Genomic DNA, 21,094 nt, shown 5'->3' with positions numbered 1-21,094 from the left:
TGAATCAATGTGTCACGTTAAAATAAATTAATATTATTGCTGTTGTTGTGGTTATTTTTTTTTGTTATTTGGAATGTAGCTTAATGTACACTAAAGTGGTTATACTTACAGGCCGTTAGGTTTGGTCCGAAATGAATATTAATTACTCTATTCGTCTTAAAATACTTTTCTTGTTTCGCTTTTTGCCGTCAATTTTAATTAGTACTCAAATAAGTTTTAGATTAATATAAGAGTATGTAATATTCCTTCTATTTCATTTTACTTGACTCCTATATTAAAAATAGATGTTCAATTTTGCTTCTCTATTTTAACAAATTAAGAGAGTTTTATCTTTTTTTTTTCCTCACACTACCCTTGATTATAATAACTATATACATAAAATTAGTTAAGTAAAATATAACTCTAATACTGAATTTCTTTAATAGTGTGTCATGCCAACATGTATCGAGTAATATAAACCTGAGGAAGTTGTAGTTTTTTTTTAAATGTCAAAATTGATAATTTATGAGGAAAACATATTGATGTAGGGCATCAACTTAATTAACCTTATAAAACGTAAAGACAGAGGGATAAAAAATATCCTCGTTAAATATACGTGTATATAAACTTTAAGAAACAATTTTGATGGAGAATATTGTTGTTAAACCTAATGTTATACAATATTTTAGAGTGCCTAGAATGTATAGTTTAGATTTTTTACCCTTAAATTTGTCAACCGAAGGATCTAGGTTAACTTAGTTTTTTTTATTTCATATGCCTTTTTGTTAAATCTATCATTTTTTAAATTTTAATTTTTGCCACTATATAGAGCATCTAACAGCTTTTTATTAAAATAAAAATCCTCAACAGAAATAAGTACAAGCAAAGGAGGCTAGGCTTACCTTGTTAAATCGATCATAACATTTTTCTTTGAAATCAATTACACAATTAAACAATTGTTTTTTTATCGTAATCTCATTATGCAAATACTCGTTCATATTCAATAAACCTACCTTTATTTTTGGAAAATTATAAGTAGAGTTAACACCTCTTAGTCTTACCTATCCAAATCCTAGGTCAACAGGAGCCATAATTGACTCAAATTTGAACTAATGAAATTGGGACCATAATTCACTTTTTGCAGCTGTCACATTTTGGCCTAATTAACGTACGTAGCCTTTTACATGAGCAAGTATAGCTAAAATAGTACATACATATGCTTCAACAGATTTAGTCATTTTCTTCCAGCCATCTCTCACTGAAGATGCATGTTATGAGTGAATTTTGGTTCCAATTTTTGGAGAAAGACGTTTGGGAAACTCTTTTTTCCCAAAAAAATATTTTAAAACCTAACCCAAAGAAAGAAGAACCACAATTTTATTTTATTTTTGGCAGAAATTCTTAAATGTGAAGGCCATTTATAACTACTTAAAATTGAAATATATTGTTTTTTGATAAAATGGATATCTCTCTCTTGATGTGTGTTGATTGATTTTTAAATAAATCAAGTAATTCTTATTTTGCATAAAATCTTAAATGTGAAGGCCATTTATAACTACTTAAAATTGAAATATATTGTTTTTTGATAAAATGGATATCTCTCTCTTGATATGTGTTGATTGATTTTTAAATAAATCAAGTAATTCTTATTTTGCAAAAAATCTTATTGATTTTTTTTTTCTTTTCAAAAAGATCACACTATTCAATCTGAAATCTTTTCCTTATGCATCATAAGCAAAGTTTTAGGGAAAACTACAGACATATAATCATACCATATATTAATCTTATTCTAACTATACTTCAAATAATTAAGCAGCTTTAACACTAATTGAGTGTTTTCTACCATATATTTGGAAAGATACACAAAGATACATGTATTTTGCTATCAGATACACTATAATAGGGAGAGAAACGATCGAGTCATGTATCCGAGATACATAAGAGAGTGACGAGCGAGGCAGCTGAGCGATGTTTGTTATGTATCTCGAATACATGCGTATCCACTTGAATATAGTGTATGTAGAACAAATTACACCTACTTTTGATTCATGTATACCGACTTACATGTATCTGAACACACTAAAATCTTGGGAAAATTGTATATAATAGCAAACTAATAACCTAAATTAAATGGAATAGCTAGGGTTTGATTTAATTGTGCTCCATAGCAAACATTAGCTAAAATTTGCCAGCGTCTCTCTCCCAAAAATCTCGCTCGCCACTCTCGCTTTATACACAGAAGTGTATAATTTTGTTTATGTTTTGTATAAAGCGAGAGAAAATTGTATATACACATGCAAAAATGTATATCTTTGTGTTATACACTTAATTATACAATTTACAAACATTTTACTTCAAATATTGCAGAGAAAAGGGCCAACGAATTATACAATTACGAATTATACAATTGCAGTGAAATACAATTTTCTCTAGCTTTATACAACAGAAGTGTATATATTGTGTTTCTGTTTTTGTATAAAGCGAGAAAAACATAAATCTTCTTGCTATACACTTATAATTATGCAATATACATACATTTTAATTCGATTCAACTGTATGCAAAACAAATTATACAATTGCAGCGAAATAGGCCAGCGAATTATACAATTTAGGCCAGCGAATTATACAATTTAGGCCAGCGAATTATACAATTGTATATGTATAGCAAATTATACAGTTTTATGTTTGCTATGGAGCGCAATTATGCAAAGTTTGCTATAGCATACAAATATGAATTTTTTGTTTGCTATATGTGAAAGTTGCCCTAAATCTTATATAATTCGTAACATTGCAAATTAGGATGTATCTAAGTAATTAATTCCTAAATTAGTGGAATTTCTATAAGTTTCTCAAGTTTTTATAGGCCTGTGGGCTTTTTTAGTTTAGCTCCATGATACTAATCCATTGGATTCAGGTATGCCTCTTCGTCAAACTCATGACCCATTTAGACTGGCCCATACCTGTTAACCCAAAACAAAATTTAAATTTCCCTCCTTCCCAATTTTTTCTTTTCTATCAAAATTTTATTCATTGAGGCTGTGTAAAAAGAAAAACTAATACACTCAATTTAGTGCTTATGACTCTTTCCTATAAGAGTTTTTTAATTTATATACTACTATAACGTTAGTGTAAGGAAACTTTATACTGTGAAATCATATTTATCAGGTATTATTGTCAATCTGTGTTAGAAAAATCAGAATTACTGATTCTAATAATTTTTGTACAAATACGAAGTAATCAAAATTTATTGAATCAATAAGAAGAAAAATAAAAATTTAATTCACAAAAACGAAAATCTATAAAATACGTACGAGAATCTGGAAAAGTTTTAACAGGAAAAGATCAAGTCCATTGAATTCACAGTGTCCCCTTAAGGAAATTATTCCCATCTAGTATCAGATGTTTGATTTGGAATATGACCTCCCAGGGTAAAATGATCTCAATCACAAGAATATAGATACCAAAAACTCTGGTGTCAGCGAGCCACTCAACAGCAGTAAAATACACGAAGTAATTGTTGTGCAGAAGAAGAAGAGATCAGAAAAATTCGTAAAGAAAAATTATAAAGAGTGAATGGTGTTTATAGGCAAGAGGAACAGGTTTCGTAAGGTTGCAACCCTTTCAGAATCCACACGACCATTAATGAAAGTTTGCAACCTTTCAAATGGTATTGACTATTCTGAAAGTTGCTATCAGAATAGTCATTTCCAAAACAGCGGGAAATTTAAAGAAAAACAGGAAAGTTTTGAATAAGTTGAAACGTTTTCGGATCGATCATTTTCCAAAGCTAAAGCCGAGCGACGACGGCGCGAAGGGGTCCCTTTTTCCAACCCTTTTAACAATTAATAGGAATGTTTCTATATTTAAACTTTCCTATTTTTTCTTTCCACCACCGATGAGGGACAAATGCCTTTTCACTAAAGCATAAGCGGACTTTTCAAGTTCCTAACTCTTCAAGTTATCAACTTTTCAAGTTCCTCTTTTTCTCTCTATTTCCCATCAATTGTTGCTACATATCCAACAGTTATAGCTGAAAATTATTTTATTTTTCAAGATCAATTACAAATGAGCTCGTTTATAAAGTTCAATACATGGAAATAAAAAAGGTAAGTAAACATCTTTTTGCATAGTATTATATTTTTTTTTTCTGTCACAATATCACACGACGAATATATCCTCGAGACTTCACTTAGTGATCCTTCGGTTTTTTTCAAGTTTCATATCCTTCAACATAGCGTAAATCTCATCTAACTTCTCTCCTTCTTCTTTGAGTGCAACAAGTATTTTTTTCCTATCCCTGCATGATTGCATTAATCCATGTACCTCAAAGAAGTTCATTGTCGATTTTTCTAAATCAGCTAATTTCTTCGAATAATACCACCTTTTGCACACATTGTAACGTTTGATTTTTGCGCTTTTACGAACAAGCTTCTCACCTTCCTCTAACCTCTTGTTGAATAGTTCAGTCTCTGATTCTCTTCCTTCCAATGCTTTGTTTAGTCTCTCTATATCCTCAAGCACTGGTTTCATTGAAAGCAAAGTTGAATTTAATCGCCGAAAATTGGAATCGAAACAGATGGATGTTTTTCCGGCTTGTGTGATTGATTCGGACAACATTCTGAACGCTTGTCCAATTGCTGCCCCTCCGATCAAATTCCCTGCCATAACGTGTTGTTTATATATATACACACTTAAAAATAATTAATGAATTGGAAGACGCTTTCTTCTTTGTTTGAGTTGATTCAGGTAAAAACGTGTTGGGTCGTCGAGGTGATGATGTTTCAATGGTGATGTTGTTTCTTGGGTTGTTCGGAGCTTTGAAAACACCTGATTTTCTGAGAAACGCAAAGGGTATCACTTGGAAATTTCTTGTTTGATGGATTAGTTGACTTTCTTTTCTTATTTACGAGTTTGCCATTCATTATTTTTTTTAAAAAAAATATTATACTTTTTTAACTTGATTCTTTTTTTTAGGAAAAAGATCAAATAAGATATCCACCGTATCATTAATTAAATCACTTCGAAAAAAAAAGAAGTTCAAAAATATGTTATCAAATTTTGAAAGAAGGCTCAACTATGTCATCCTTTTAGTAAATTAAGCCATTATATAAAATAATTTATCAAAATAATATATTTTTTCAAAATTTTACAAAACTAATATAAACGTATTTCACAGTAACGTTTTAGGGTATATTTCAATTTTTAAAAACTACAAGCGTTAGGTTGATATACGTTACTATGAGTAACGTTTTACTCCTAAAACGTTTTTGTGAGTAACGTTTTAAAAGTAAGACGTTACTCACAATAACGTTTTAGGAGTAAAACGTTGCTATGAGTAACGTATATCAATCTAACGCCGTCAGCTTTTAAAAAATAAAATATACCCTAAAACGTTACTGTGAAATACGTTTATACTAGTTTTGTAAAATTTAAAAAAACATATTACTTTGGTGATTTATTTTATATAATGGCTTAGTTTGGTCAATACTTCAGTTATTCAATTATCAAATAATGACATAGCTGAGATTTTTCTCAAAAGAAAATAATATAAATGATATAAACTTTAAACTAATGACATGACTTAGTCTTTTGAGCTTTTCTCCCTTTTTTAAAAATATATTTTTACTTCCTATGTTTCAAATTATTTGATTTTAAAATACTTGTCCCTAATTACTGCTCTTATTCACTTTTTATAAGTCTATTGTGAATTTTACATGTCCTTTATGAAAAATAATTAATATGAGTATTTATCACATCTCATATTAATTGACATTTAGTTTTAGATTTTGAAAAATAATTTGAAAAACGAGTAATTTTTTGTTTTTAAAAAGTAAAATTTGCGCATAGAAGAAAGGGAAATGGGGAAAGGCTTTTTATGTGGAGAATTGAAATACGGTATAAAGTAAAAGTAGACTAAATGGAATACTTATTATCATTTTTGAATTTCAAAACAAAATTAATTATTTTTCTTCTTAGTATCAGTTGTTACAACAAACACTTCAATAAAGTACATATTTAACAAAGAAAAATTATATACTAAGACTTGAGCTAGGTTGAATATGTCAAGAGAAACTTGTTTAATAATATATTTTCATTTAAAAACATGTGAAAGAGAAATACAACAATAAAGACAAGAGTATTTATGGTTGGTTCTTTGACGAAGAAAGGTGGGAAGAATACAAGTAATAAATGTGTGAGGTGCGTTTTGTTAGAGATTCAGAGTACAAAAATAATTATTTCGAACACAAAATCTCAGATGAGCTAATATAGTAATTTGTTGAGGTATACAAATGTGTTACTAATTTTTGCATTAAAGTTTGTAAGATAGTATATTTTGTGGCACTAGCTATTACAAAAATAACTTTTAGCGATATTCAATATTGACATTAATAAAGAGTGTTAAAATCTTTATCGGCATTAGTTAACTGTCATTAAAATCAATATCGCTGAAAACTTTAGAATTATATATATAAAGTGTTAATTGTTTCTAAAAATTATACATTTAGCGACAATTAAAATTAATTGCCATTAATAATCATTTTTGACATAGTAATATGATCATATGTGAATTACTATGAGAATGTGAATCAAAAATATGTAAATATTATTATAATAAAGATTGAAGAATAAGATGATACGATGGTACATAACTAAAAGAAGTAAGATAAAACAGAGTTGTAAAATCCTCTGTCTAACACTAAGCAGTAGGAAAAGAAGCTCGAGTAGCAAGGCCACAAACTCCACCATTCACAACATCTCTCGCCATTCTCATATATCCACTTTCACCCCAATTTTCTCCCCATGAATTCTTCACCAACCAATAATTACTACTACCATCCTCACTTGTCCCATACCCTACCACTGTAACTGCATGATGTGAACTCTCCCCACATTCCCCACTGAAAATTCCCCCTTTGTAAAATCGAAATTTGTCGCTCCCAATATTTACACCTGCAGAAACTGGCTGAATTAGTACTGCCTGTAACAATGCTGATTCACTTGGATCCACTGTTTTGTAGCTCGAAATTGTTACTGCAGTTGATTCCGCCATTTTGCTGTTACAACTTCCAGGAATTCCAGTGTATGGGTAATTTGATTCTGTTGTGAGCCCTCCGTTTTCGGCTATGTATAGAAATGCTTCGTTCCTGACGCCGCCTCCACAACCATTGTTGTTTCTGGACTCACAATCTAGAAGTTGTTGTTCAGATAGTGAAATTAAGTTACCCGTTTTTAGCTGGCTCAGTCCTTCTACTGCTGCTACCGCTGAAAATGCCCAACATGACCCTGCATTTTATAGTTGCTACTAGTAGTTTATCAATTTACAGTATGTTAGTTTGTGGTACTACCTACGTTTGCAAGGGAAATTTAGTCTAAACCTGCTATAGTCAGATTATAGATTCAAAATTCTAGTCTTTTTAATTTATTGAGTTTTAAATTAAAATCCCGGCCTAATCAAATACGGTCATATAAATTGTGAATAGGAGAATGTACTTTGATTTGGGACTTACCACATTTACCCTGGTCCTTAACAGGAGTAACAGCACCCTGTTCTCTCCAGTTCCAACTATCAGGACTGGAATTTTCACTTTGATAACTAAATGATTGCAAATTCGATGTCTTTGGAAGGAAAGATAGATTATATCTACCAACCATAGATTGAAACTCTTCATTCGTTAGATCTGCAAATTTATTGACGCCAAGCTGGTAAGAATGAGCAGCATCATTGTTGAATGCCTCAATAAATTCGACATTTTCTTTAAATATCTTCAATCGCTCTGCCTTTTCAACATCATCTTTGTATACGCGCCCATGGTGACTCATCCATTTTTCGTGCCTTTCAAGCATGGAATACACTTGCAAGTCACGGGCACTAGTGGCTCGGAACCTGAGAGTTGCGACCACTAGTAAAAGTTCTACGAGGCTTAACCTGCAAAATTTCAATGCCATTGTGAAAATCTGAAACTATTTTGTTGTATGAAAATAAAAGATGAAGGTATCAGAGTTCATGAAAATAATAATTAATACAATATGAAAAAGGTATATATAGGTGTAAAGGTGAATTATTTTTTTTCTATAGACTTTTCTTACGCGTTCCCTTAATAATCATGATCTAAAACATTGATGACCAAGTTCTTGTGTCAGTTCACATTTTCTATAAGGGTCCACCTTCCTGTCTTCAGCTTTTTTGGGCTAATTATGCATGGATATACTAGTAGGAAGTACTAGTACACTAATTGCAAACATTCCAAGCAAAGTTCAATTCAAAATTTTAATTAATAACTTATTTTAAATATAATATTTGTAAATATTTAATTCTTTTTAATACTAATATACTATTTGAATTTTGAGCAAAAGTTACTGGGTTGATCGAATTCATACCCACTTTGTTTTGGAGAGATAGAGAGTTTGTTTTTAGTAGATCCCGGCTTAATTAAATCTTGTCAGTACACTAATTGTAAGTTACTCCATCAAATTATCATCTAGCCTTAAAAATTAATGTATGAACCGCTGTATACTAATTTTTGTTTTGTTTTATAGAAGAGATATTGCAGTTATGGGCTTTGCCTCTATCTGTTTCCCGACTCCAATATAAAATGTTTATGCTTTTATCTACTATCTATTACTGACCAGACAACAATGGCAATTAATTTTCCTTTGAAAAGTCTCAACATGTATTCTGTACAAAGTGTTGAAAGGGACAAAATAGTCATTGTATGTGAAAGTTAATTAGAAATTTAAGGTTGTTAATACTTAGTAGTAGTCAGTTACACAGTTATTAAAGTTGTTAGGAGGGATAAGCAGCTCACTACACTCCATAATTGTATCCTTTTTGGAGTCCCTTTGACAACGCCGTTAGAAGGCTAAAAAAATAATTTTTTTTACAAATGAAGGTGTTTGATAAAATCAATAAAAAAAACTGCTTTAAGATGGAAATAGAAGTAGTTTTTCTGTCGTTAAGAAGGAGAAATCTTTCTCTGATTCTTAAAAAAAGTTGAAACGGAAGCAGAAAATTATTTATTATAAGATTAAAATATCTCATATATATATATATATATATATATATATCATATCATATATTCCTTATTAATTAATTAAGATGTCTCATAACTTTTGGTAAAAGTTTCATTTTAGAATTTCATTTTACTATTTTATATTTATTATCATTACTTTATATCTGATATTTTAAATTATATTTAAATCATCATATTAATAATATATCGATTATTTTGGTATTTCTCTATGTATAATATTGTTGTAAAATTGAATATGCACATTTTAATTTAATAAAAATAAAAATTTGATCAATTTTTTTATAATAGATATTTAAATAATTTCTATACATAAAATAATTTTCATGTTAAAAATATATTGATACTTGTCTTTTTTTTCTTTTGTAATTGATGTAACCATCCCCACTCTGTCGAAATAGGGCGAAACGTCGCGGCAACTCGAAAAATAATTAATTGATTCAATTTTAACAAAGTTTGAAAAATAAACGAGTTTTGAAAAGAGTCGCCACCTAATTTTAGGAAAAACTAGGAAACCGATTATTAATCTACGAAACCAATTTGATTCTTAGGTAAGGGGTTCAAGTTATTCCGAAGGGAAGGGGTAGGCACCCTTCGGAATCCACAATTGTGGTTCCCGACTGAATTCATTTTTTTTCAAATTGAGGAAGAATATTATAATGTACAGATATAACAAATATTCAAGACACACAATAAAACATAATAATAATCGGCCTAAAGTTTGCCTAACGTCAATATTCACAAGATAATGAAATTAAAAGTATGATTCGAACTTCATTCGAATAATTCAAGGAGAAGCACCTCCGGGTACCTGTAAACACTTAGTAAAAGAGTTAATACCAAATAAATATAAATAAAAATAAATAACTCAAATAATAACTAAAAATAAAAATCCATCTTATTAATATGGGAGGCCTTGGAAATCGACGGTAATTTCTTCATCGGCCAATTTCAACAACTAAAATATGTAAACTTAAATTAAATTCCGTCATTTAAAATGAAAAGGCCTCTAAACCCGACGGATAGATTTTTCATTGGCCAATTTAACAAATATATTTAACCTGAACATCAACAAAACATAGCAAACTTATCCCAAGAGAATATGGAAAACAACAACTAAACTAAACAACATACTTAGAAATGGAAACAACAATAACGTAATATATAAAAATTAAAAATAACATTAAAATAGAATAATAACAAAACCCTGAAAAGTTAAGATAGCAAATAGTTGACTAACAATTTTAAAATAATAATAATAATAAATAAATAAACATCAAACCATAAAATAATGCTAATATTAAAACTACAATAAACACAAATATTAATTGACTTTTAGAACTACATTAAACTAAAAAACAAAACAAGCTACATATAATAAACAGAAAACATAAAAGAGCTGGAAATTTAATAAAACAAGGCTAAGAAAAAAAATTTACCTGGTTCTGGGCAGCGAACCGGAACTACGAGTTTGAAGGAGACGACTCCACCTCCTCAACTCGAAAAACCACAAAAAACACTTAAAAATTTTTGAACTATGGGAACCAAGATTTCTCAAAATTTTATGAGTATTCTTTTGTTTTCCCCTCCCCATCCTCCTTTAAAATATTGAATGAAGTGGGTTTATATAGAAACCCAAAAATCCTCAAAAAGGATAAAATACCGATGTGGGACTATTGCAAAATTGAAAATTGTTTGAGTGACAATGTGGAAAAGCAGATTTTTTTTTATTTTTTTTTGTATTTGACTCAAAATGTATGAATTTTAAAATCATCGGACCAAAATTTGCTATTAAATAAATAAAGCTCCAAAATCACGAATTTTTAAAATGTTGACACTTCAAATTTTTTTATTAAAAAAATAGTCAAACCCAGTTTGTTTATCAAATACACTTTTCACATGAATTAGGTAAACATAAATTATTTTTCTTTTTTTTCAAAATCATTTTTTTGAAAATCTATTTTTAAAAAGTGCTTCTAAAAATAAACATAATTTAGCAATCTCGAACACACTTTTATTCTGTTTTAAAAAATAATATTTCTTGTTTTGGTAACTCAGGTCCGAAATTGGGGTCGTGGAAGGGGTCAGGTCTGAAGTTCCGGGTAGCTATCGGATCCTGGGTCAAAATTTTCCAATCCAAGGCGGGGATCAAATCTCTTATTCTTTGTTTTTTCTATGGCGAATTTGGTCCTTTTTTATGAATTATATTAATGTGGGAACATGGTTTAGATTAAGTGGATCATAATTTAACCTAATTTTTGTCCAGTTTAGTATAAAGTAAATTTGAAAGAGTCATGATACAACTCAGTTAAATTTAATCCATTTTAAACTCTCCAATTTCAGCCTAATCCGCGTGTTTTGTTACCCTTAGAAATAGTTTGCAAATTAAATTGTGGTCCTGAGCTATCTCTTTCTTAAATTGTTTCTTACGATCCTGCTTATTGAAGTTACCTAACTGATAGGAAAAGGAAGCAGTATATATCATTGACTAGTAAGTCATGAGAATATTGACAAACTATTTAAGTTCTAAGTTCCGACTTTGTCCACTCACGTTCACAAAGTAGGGAATGGGGCGAGGCGGACGAGAGGCAGAGCGGGTTTAAGGCTATGTGGATTAGGGCGGGTTTAAGGTTGTATGGTGCGGATTGGGTGCGGGTCGGATTGAAGTGGGTTTTTTAAAAATTAATATAGAGCGGAACAGATTGTGGGTATATGTGATTTTATGTGGTTTCAACTTAATTTTATCTTTTTACATGTTATAAGAGTAATATAACATTATTTATTAAGATAACTCCATTAAAACTACTAAAATATTTAAGATTATAAATGGAAATAGTTTGATAAAAAAAATAATACAATTTCTTACATGTTTCCCTATTGACCTCTAAAAAATAAAATTTTAAGTCACTATCCTATTATAGTAATACAAATTAATGAAAAAATAAATTTATTTTTATCATCAAACATAACTAAAAAATAAAATATTAAAAAAATTATGTGGAGCAGGTTCATGCGGGGCGGAGTGAGACAGGTTGAAGATGAAAAGAGTTGTTATACGGGGCTGCACGGGGCGAATTAAAAATTTTACGGGTTAAGCTCAACTCGCACCGCCCCGCCGTGCACTGCCCCATTGCCATCCCTATTAAAAAAAAGTAGGCATTAATTTTTTTCAGTTCTTTTTTATAGGAGTAATATAATTATGAAATTATATTATATCATTTCAGGAAAATAAAGACGACCAAGAAACTACTCTTGATCCACAAATATATATGTGAACTATTTAGGATATTTGAAAGAAAAAAGGTAAACAAAAGAAAAAAAATCTCCGCGTGAAAAGATAAATAGTGTAGGAGTTTTTTCTTTTCTTTTCCGAAAGGATTTTGAAGTGTTGCGTATACGTGAGTCAATAATCAAGTCAATGGTAAGATACATTGGCCAAGCAAGTTGAAAGAGAGTCCTTTATTTATTTGTTTTTCATTCGGTAGTTAGAATTTACATTAGAGCTCTCATTAAATCCGAATAGCATTCTGTAGGCTCATTCAGGGGTGACGCTTCCAATATAATTTTTTTGATACTCAAGACTCGAACCGAAGACCTTTGGTTAAGAATGAAACACTCTCACTACACACCACAATACATGTTGGTGAAAGCGAATCTTGTAAGTTGCTTCTACTGATCAAATAAGTTCTATCAATGATTAGATTGATAGAACTTATTTCACACACACGTGTTTTTTGGACATCCAAATCTTTTTACCTCTTTTTGACTATTAGAAATAAAGTTTTTCTTATAAAAAATATGTGTTATAAAACATATTCTCTCCACCGCTCTTCTCCATATCTATTGAACTAGATTCTCATTAAAATATTCAGAAACTTCCTAATTATTCGGTGTCGAAAACATTACATTATTGTTTCTTTTCTCGCCATTTCAATTAAAGTATTTGAGGAAATAGTCATAAAATATTGTTCAATGGAAATATAATGATTTTCAGGTAGTAACATTTCTTTAATCCCATGCTGCTTTTTGCCGAAGCAATTTGTTTTTTTTTTCCCCATTATTTGGGGTTACCAAATTTCTAAGTTTCAATTTAGGCGTGTTTGACTAAGTAGATAAATTTGATCAATTATTTAAATCTTATGAATTTCTTTGTTGAGAGAGTTCAGGTTAACAACCTAGCTCTTCTAAATCCGACCCAGGCTATAGATGATATAAGTAACCATCACTGTTTGTCTGTATCATTTAAAAAAAGAAAAATACTTCTCATATATTGATTAATTTATTGTTGAAAGACGAATTACAAGCAATAGCATTGGCAACTCTTCTACATAATATTAATAGCAATGCCTATTTTTTGTCATATAAATTCAAACCGTAGGGAACGAAGCAACCTTTGCAATGCCACAATGGCCACCATCAACTCCAACATCTCTAGCAATTCTCATATATCCTTCCTCACCCCAACTACTCCCCCATGAATTCTTCACTATCCAATATTTTGTACCATCTTCTTCACTTGTCCCATAACCTATAACTGTCACTGCATGATTCAGTCTAGAATTACAACTTCCATCATATATTCCACTTCCGTACATATGAAACTCATCGTTAGCCGCAATACCAACAGAAATAGGTTGATTCACTACAGCTTTCAACAACGATGACTCGTCAGATGGTACGACTTCGTAGCCATTGATAGTAACTGCTGCTGGTTGTTCGGTCTTGCAAACTTTTTGAGCTTCTTCATAAGGATAATTAGTCTCTGTGGTAATGCCCCCGCCATTGTTCTGAAGTAAGAAGTCGTAAGCGACAGTCATTAGTCCGCCCTCACAACCTTTGTTCTGCGTAGAGCAATCCAATAGTTGTTGCTCTGAAAGAGAGATTAGTTCGTTGTTTGCAATTTGATATGCTCCTTCTATAGCCGCGGCCGCAGAAAATGCCCAACAACATCCTGTACGTGTGATAGTTTATTTTAAAAAAAGTACGTACCTAGTTTATAAATTTTGAAATTGAACTTTCCATACACATGATGGTTATTGGCATATAGAATTTTCAAGAGCATACATATATACTCTGTCTATTCAAAAATAGTGGTCACCTTTTAAAATTATAATTTAGATATTTAAAAGCTAAATGAAAATTAAATAACTATAAGTAGGAATTGATCTTCTCATATCAATATGACGAAAAAATACATGATATTAAATTATATATTAAAATTCATATAGTGAAACGAATAAGAATTTGAACTGGTCTTACCACATACACCTTGATCCTTGACTCCTGTGACACTCCCTCTCTTTCTCCAGTCCATGCTATTTGGAACTTCAGTCACACTATCATATTTAAAGGACGTTGTTGTAGCTGTTGATTCTTGCTGGGATAGTATTGAAGTGTCGAGCCCCATAAATGATGTTGTGAATTCCTCAGTGGTCAGATCAGCATATTTATTGATGGCTAGCTTATAACGTTGAGTTCCATTCTTGTTGAAAGATTCGATGAACTCAACGTTTTCCTTGAATGTTTTGAAGCGGTGTTCTTTTTCTATATCATCTTTGTATACACGTCCATGATGAACCATCCAATTTTCATGCCTTTCAAGCATGGATAATTCTTTTAAGTTGCGGGAAGTTACTATAAAGGGATATAGGCTAAGAATGAAAAAAAGAAGAACAACAACAGTAATATTCTTGAGGAAAAAATTGAAAGCCATTGATAGTAAATGGTAATGAAATATTGAAATAGGAACTAGTTAAAAACTAAAAGAGAGGCTGAGTGAATAAGCACTTATCGATGTTAAGAGAGTTTATATAAGCATAATATTGAGAATTTTAGCGTACAAGAATTTCCAATTGAGCCTAAAGTGTCAATCATTTCATTTTCCAGGAAAGATCAACCTATTATAACTTTTTGGTAGACTAGGACGACTTCAAGTAAGTTTAAACAATACAAACAGAGTAACCTTTCTTTCTTTGCTTTATTTTACCGTCAAATAAATCACACGGTAAAGAAGTATGTACATAATATTCATATTTCAATTGATTGAGTATATGAACTCTATCTGTATTAGTGAGGGTTCGACTCCCTACCTTGTAATCAATCCCCTCTTACATATATTTCTTTTTTAAAAAATAAAATTTGTAGAGAAGGTTCATATATATATTGAGCTATAATTGATTAATTAAGAAAATGTTTTTCCTTTAAAATTCTTATTTCAAGCAATACAACATAGCTCACTGCGTGATATCTGGACTACTAGACAAAAAAAAAAAAGCAATAAAAAAAGATAAAAGAAAAGACTATGTCGACAATCGCTAAAAGGTCACCAATTATATTACTATACTACGTAGAGTTAGAGCATTTGTCGAGTTGTGCGTGTAATTTTGCGCAATGGTTATGCTAATCTATTTCGTCACAATTTTATTCTACGTCCCCTCGAAGGAACTGATGACAATGGGTATATTAATGGGGCAACTTAATTATAAATCGAAGGATATTATTGATGATTCCAAGAATCTGGGTCTACGTACTTTGCGTAGGAATCTTTGCTTCTCTTGGAATTTTTTCTGCAAGGTTTTTGTCACATCCACTAATTGTTATGAAAAAATTAGACCAAGTCTTGCTCATGCATGTGCTATAATATTGTGGAAGTCATCTTCATTTGATTTTTTATAATTTGCCCAATGAATTGATTGGAAAATAATATCTTCTCATCTTTTTCTCGACAACTTTCACTATTGCATCAATTTTTACAAAATCTTTACTCAAGAAAAGCACTGAATTAATTAACTAAAGTATTACTAACAACAACCATATTCTTTTAATAAATCGTCGTCAATTCGTAGCTAAATAAGATCAGTATGTAATTTATATTATTTAGTTAGTGAATTTTGTCAATCACTTTAACTGTTTCTTGTTTTCTAGTAGTGTAGATCCTGGTTGTGGTAGAACAAAAAGTACACTAGATATCTACATATATGCATTAAACTTGAAAAGTATAAAATAATATATGTAGAAGTTTTGTGATGAAAAAAGATCACTTAAAACTATTCAAAATCACTTTTTCAAACGACTCTCATTTTCAATGTGCATATGAATTGATGTTGGATATTTAACGAACTAATTAGACTGTTCTGATTAAAAGAAGATTCCACACCCTGATAGATATATATTGGAATTAGACGTTCTTTAATTCCAAAGATTGAGTTTGGTAAATTCAATGTGCTTTTTTAGTATTTGATTTATAAATAAAAAAATTTTATGAAAAAATATTTTTTCTTTTTATTGGAGTAGAAAAAAATTTTAAAATTAAAAATATTTTCTTTGGGGGTCGAGGAGTGGAATGAAAGAATAATTTTTGAGTTGAAAATATTTATTAAACAATTATGGAGAATTATTTTCTTGAAGTAGAAAATATTTTTAAAACCAACTTAGAATTTCTTTTGGAGGGGGTGGGGCTGTTGAGGTGGCTAGTCGAAGGGGGTACGAGTGAAAAAAATTAAATTTTGAAGTTGAAAATATTTTTAAAAATAAACTTAGTTTTTTGAGGGGGTGGGGATTGATAGCGTGGCTGGCCGAAGGGGGGAGGGGGTTAGGGCTGGAAAAAACAATTAATTGAAAATATTTTTTACAAACAAACTTAAATTTTTTTGAGGGGATTGAGGGGGAGGGGCCTGGTAAGGTGGCTGGCCGAATGGGGTAAGGGTGTAAAAATAAAAAAATTTAGTTGAAAATATTTTTTCAAAAATAAATTTAAATTATTTTGAGGGTGAGGGTCGAAGATAGTTATGAAAAAGATAAAATTTTGAAGTTAAAAATATTTTTTAAAAATAAATTCAATTTTTGTTTTTTCTGAGAGGGGAGAGGGGGTCAAGGATAGGCATAAAAAATACATTTGAAGTTGAAAATATTTTTTAAAAATAAACTTAATTTCCTTTTAGGGGGTGGGCACTTGATAGGGGCATATGGGGATGGGGTGGAGTGGTAAAAAAAATAAAAGTTGTAAAGATCTTTTAAAAACAAAAAAATTGAAGTTAAAAAATACTTTTTTAAAGATTACTTTTCATTTTATTTTATTATTTTGTAGGGTGATGGTGATGGTCGTTGGGGGATTGATTGAAGGTAGGGACAAACTAAATTGATTTGTTTAACAAAAAAAATTGTAATTTGAAGTTGAAAAATATTTTGGAAAATGATTTTCATAAATTTTAAAAGAAAGTTATTTTCTTTAAATTTGAGAATAATAAATTGATTTGAAAAGTATTTAATTAAATCAAAAATAAAAAAATTAAAAAATATTTTTCATTATACCAAACACAATCTTAATTCAATCAAAAATGAAAAAATGAAAAAATAGTTTCCGTCCTACCAAACACAACCTTATTCTATCTTGTTTTAACCTTCCACTTCACAAATACTTTTAAGAATTAAGGTGTTTGGCCGGGTGAATCTGCTTATTTAATTAAATAGAGCCGAAAGAGTTTTTCTATTATTTGGAAAAAAATTAAAAAATTTTGTTTCTTAAACAACACAGAAACAGAAGCATAAAATTATTTTTCTATATAAAATTACCCTTACCATTTATGCATATTTACCGATATATTCATGGCCAATTAATTAATTATTAGCAGTGTTTTAAAAGGCGAGGCGTTTTATACAGTACGGGACGAGGCGTAAATCCAGAAACACAGGACATAAGTTCCATGAATCTACGGGGCGTATTCTCATGTATATTCAATTTTATAGTTTTATTACTAATTAAATTCCTTTTAATGATTTTAAATATAATTTTTTATTAAAAACCTATAATGTATAGAAATTATATTATGATTTTTATTTGCTATAAGTATTGATAATCTATAATAAAGAAAAAAAAGTATCATAATTACTATTTGAGAAATATCATTACACCAATAACAATAAAATTGACGATACAAGTATAAATAATCTAATATCTTAACTTTCTAATAATAAAAGAATCATTATTTCTAAAATATATATATATATATATACACAATTTAACCCCCCCCCCCCCTCATAAAGCCCTAAAAGAAAATAATCAATAAACTTACAAGTTTTATAGTATAAACATTACTGTTTCATGAATAAAATAAAATTACTTTCAAATAATTAAATAAAATATGATAATTTTGAGACATATGACAAAACCATGAAGACCAATGATAAGTGAACAAGTAAAATTTAGCTACATATTTTTAAGAGAAATGTTACATAATATATAATTACCTTCATAGTGTTACCAAATAGTAAATATGTGATACTACATTTGCTGTTTAGGTTACTCTCAATCTTGTTATCTTTATAGACTAAAAAGTTGTGTATCATACATTTATTCAAGAATTATGAGGGTCAACAATGTTAATTAAAGATTTTGACACATAATTTGTGTAAGATCTGTTAGGCAAGTCTCGAGCGTTAGGCGTTGGGCGTACTTAGGACGTACAGTCGTACGCTAGGGGCATAAGTCTTGTAAAATTAAGTCCCAAACTTGAGTCTCGAGGCGTTTACTAAAGCCCCACCCCAGAACGAGCCCCGAGGCGAGTCCCAGAAAAGTCTTTTAAAACACTAATTATTAGCATATATCATATGTTTGGTCAAGTTTTATTTAAAACTTTCATCCTTCATTTTTACACAAACAATTCATTATTTTATTTTGTGTTATTTTTAATTAAATGATATATTATTATTCTATGTTTAATATGTGGAATAATTTTTTAAATTTATTTGGCTTAACTTTTTCAATATATTCAAATCATATGTTAATATTATATCAAAATTTCATATTTTCTTTGATTTATCTACCTATAATATTGATTGAAAATTTGCAATATGTACTTTTTAATTAATACAAAAATAAATTATTTTTTAATAATTGATATTAAAATATTCTCTATAAAATAATATTACTATTGTTTAAAAAATATTGATAAATGTTATTTTTCCTAATTGGACTCTCAAAAGTATTTACATCTTTTCTAAATCAAACGCAAATTAATTAAGCATAAATTATTGTTATTATTTGTAAAATTCACTTTTCTGAAAAATTATTTGATAAAAATGCTTATAAAACTATATATGTTATGAAACTATATAAAATTAGAAGATAAAAGTAGAGAGAAGAGAAAGATCTCTTATTCATAGTATATTCAGAATTCATAAATCTTTCACTAATGTTATTTACAATGAAGGAAAATTATTTATTTATAGGAAAAACCTTACTTGGTCCCCAAGTAGGATTCCTAACTATATTCTACTACGATTCCACATAATTAGACATTCACTATAATACAAATTGATTAAAACAATAAATTTTTATTCGTCTGGCCAAAAGAGGCTTAGAATTCACCTTTGATTAATTTGATTGGTCAGAATATATTTGTTTGCACATTTTGGTACTAGTAATACAATTGATTGATTAATTTAACTATGACATGCGACACCACTTGACACATGTCATGATCTCATTGGCTTGTCTATCTGATTTTAACAGCCTTAATTTCCGTCTAATATTATTTTAACAACTTTATAGGATTTATGATACACTTTAAAATTTTAGATACTTGCGTTTGAAAGGGTTTAAAGTAAACGTCTATATACCTGAGTCAATTGTCAAGCTAAGTCAATGGTTGTGTACATTGGTCAAGCAAGTTAAAGGCAACCCTTTAAGTGGTTTATATCGATCAAATAATTTCCCTTAATTTTTTTGATGATTAAATTGATATTTTTATTTCACATAGATGTATCTCGTGGATATCTGAATCCGTCATGTATTACTTATGAAACTGTAATTACAAACGTCAAATAGACATATTAGCAAATGAAAAAATACGTGTGTCAATTAGAGGTGTCTATTTGCTTATTATCAAAAAGTCCATCGCAATGTCCATCAATACTATAACTAAGAAGCCAATTTTACTGTGGATGGTATTAGTAATTACTAATTAACGAGCACTATTTGACTGCATCATAAAAAAAAAAAAAGTTTTTGTATTGATTAATTTATTCAGAAATCACGAATTATTATAAAAAAAATTAATTTGGATTCGAAATAATAGGGATATGATGTTGAAACTAATAATTTCAAACTATGCTAACGATAAGTAAAATGACAAATAAAACTATACTAGAAGAAATAGGGGTGTACATGATTGGGTTGATTTGAATTTTTCAAATATCAAACTAAATTATTCGTGTAATAATTTTAAATTTATAAATCAAATCAAACTAATTAAATTCGTATTTTTTCGGCTTTTTCAACCTCGGGTTGGTTACATTTTTCAAAAATCAAACCAAACCATTGACTGGATTTTTAAAATTTTAAATCAAACCAAACTAATAAACTTCGAATTTTTCTAGATTTTTGATTTTTTTTAAAGTTTGCATACAAAATATAATTAACTTGTCTTTCAAAAATTTCTTTAGTCCAACCAAAATACAATTATCTAAGGTTTTCTTTAAAAAAAAATAACACAAAAATATGAGATGAATATTGATGACACAGAAATATTCAATAAAAATAATAATGAAATCATCATGCAAAATAAATATAAAGTCATAATGAAAATAATCATAATTTCAAAGTACTAAATCATGCTCAAATAAGTTTAATAAGTATTAGTTACATTACAACATTGAAGGAAAATTAAAATTGAATTATCTATTTTAATTGTCTAAACCAATGTAAAACCAAAGAACAAATATTCAATATTATTGTCATTCTTAGTGTTGAATTGATTTTCTTTTTGTATTAGTATTAATTTGATTTTGATTTAAGTTTTATTATAATTATCAATATCTACGAACTATAATCTTTGTTTGACCAATTCGAATTCTAAGTTTTAAATTTGAAATAATATATTAAAATATAAAAATTATGAAATAGTATGAGCAAAATTTTAAAACAATATCAAAGTAAATATTTTTACCTATAAAATAAAATTTTAAAATTAATATATAATGTTGGGTTGGTTTAGTCTCGAGTTTGAATTTTTTTAGTTAAAACCAAACCAATCCAAATATAGTTGAGTTTTTTTTCCAATACCAAACCAAGTCAAACCAAACTACTT

At 29.2% G+C, this 21,094-nt stretch overlaps 3 protein-coding genes across 4 annotated transcripts; all 3 read right to left on the bottom strand.

Annotated features, from left to right (window-relative positions):
• Nucleotides 1-4,003: 4,003 nt before the first annotated feature.
• Nucleotides 4,004-4,761, bottom strand: LOC107009102. Its single transcript, XM_015208378.2, has one exon. It carries the CDS (start codon nt 4,642-4,644, stop codon nt 4,165-4,167), a length of 480 nt encoding a protein of 159 aa, XP_015063864.1. The 5' UTR covers nt 4,645-4,761; the 3' UTR covers nt 4,004-4,164.
• A 1,801-nt stretch (nt 4,762-6,562) lies between these two features.
• Nucleotides 6,563-8,049, bottom strand: LOC107009101 (zingipain-2). Of its 2 annotated transcripts, none has more exons than XM_015208377.2 (2): nt 7,488-8,049; nt 6,563-7,242 (listed from the first exon to the last, which is right to left on the bottom strand). In XM_015208377.2, the coding sequence occupies exons 1-2, from the start codon at nt 7,924-7,926 to the stop codon at nt 6,677-6,679; spliced, it is 1,005 nt and encodes a 334-aa protein (XP_015063863.1). In that variant the 5' UTR covers nt 7,927-8,049; the 3' UTR covers nt 6,563-6,676. The 2 variants fall into 2 exon arrangements, with proteins under 2 accessions (XP_015063863.1, XP_015063862.1); XM_015208376.2 differs by having other exon boundaries at nt 6,563-7,263; nt 7,488-8,043.
• Nucleotides 8,050-13,249: 5,200 nt separating this feature from the next.
• On the bottom strand, nt 13,250-15,043 carry LOC107009389 (zingipain-2-like). The gene is made up of 2 exons (XM_015208715.2): nt 14,268-15,043; nt 13,250-13,959 (listed from the first exon to the last, which is right to left on the bottom strand). Exons 1-2 carry the CDS (start codon nt 14,719-14,721, stop codon nt 13,376-13,378), a joined length of 1,038 nt encoding a protein of 345 aa, XP_015064201.1. The 5' UTR covers nt 14,722-15,043; the 3' UTR covers nt 13,250-13,375.
• Between the last annotated feature and the right edge of the window lie 6,051 nt (nt 15,044-21,094).

This window comes from Solanum pennellii, chromosome 2, assembly GCF_001406875.1.
Source record: "Solanum pennellii chromosome 2, SPENNV200".
Classification (NCBI taxonomy): Eukaryota; Viridiplantae; Streptophyta; class Magnoliopsida; order Solanales; family Solanaceae; genus Solanum; species Solanum pennellii.
This window is presented reverse-complemented; position numbering and strand designations above follow the sequence as displayed.

Excerpts from the sequence above, each read along its gene's own strand:
- LOC107009102 (XM_015208378.2), bottom strand. The coding sequence starts at position 4,644 with ATGGCAGGGAATTTGATCGGAGGGGCAGCAATTGGACAAGCGTTCAGA.
- LOC107009101 (XM_015208376.2), bottom strand. The coding sequence starts at position 7,926 with ATGGCATTGAAATTTTGCAGGTTAAGCCTCGTAGAACTTTTACTAGTG. Across the intron at positions 7,264-7,487 it reads TAAGGACCAGGGTAAATGTG|GGTCATGTTGGGCATTTTCA; the intron begins GTAAGTCCCAAA and ends TATAAAATGCAG.
- LOC107009389 (XM_015208715.2), bottom strand. The coding sequence starts at position 14,721 with ATGGCTTTCAATTTTTTCCTCAAGAATATTACTGTTGTTGTTCTTCTT. Across the intron at positions 13,960-14,267 it reads CAAGGATCAAGGTGTATGTG|GATGTTGTTGGGCATTTTCT; the intron begins GTAAGACCAGTT and ends TCACACGTACAG.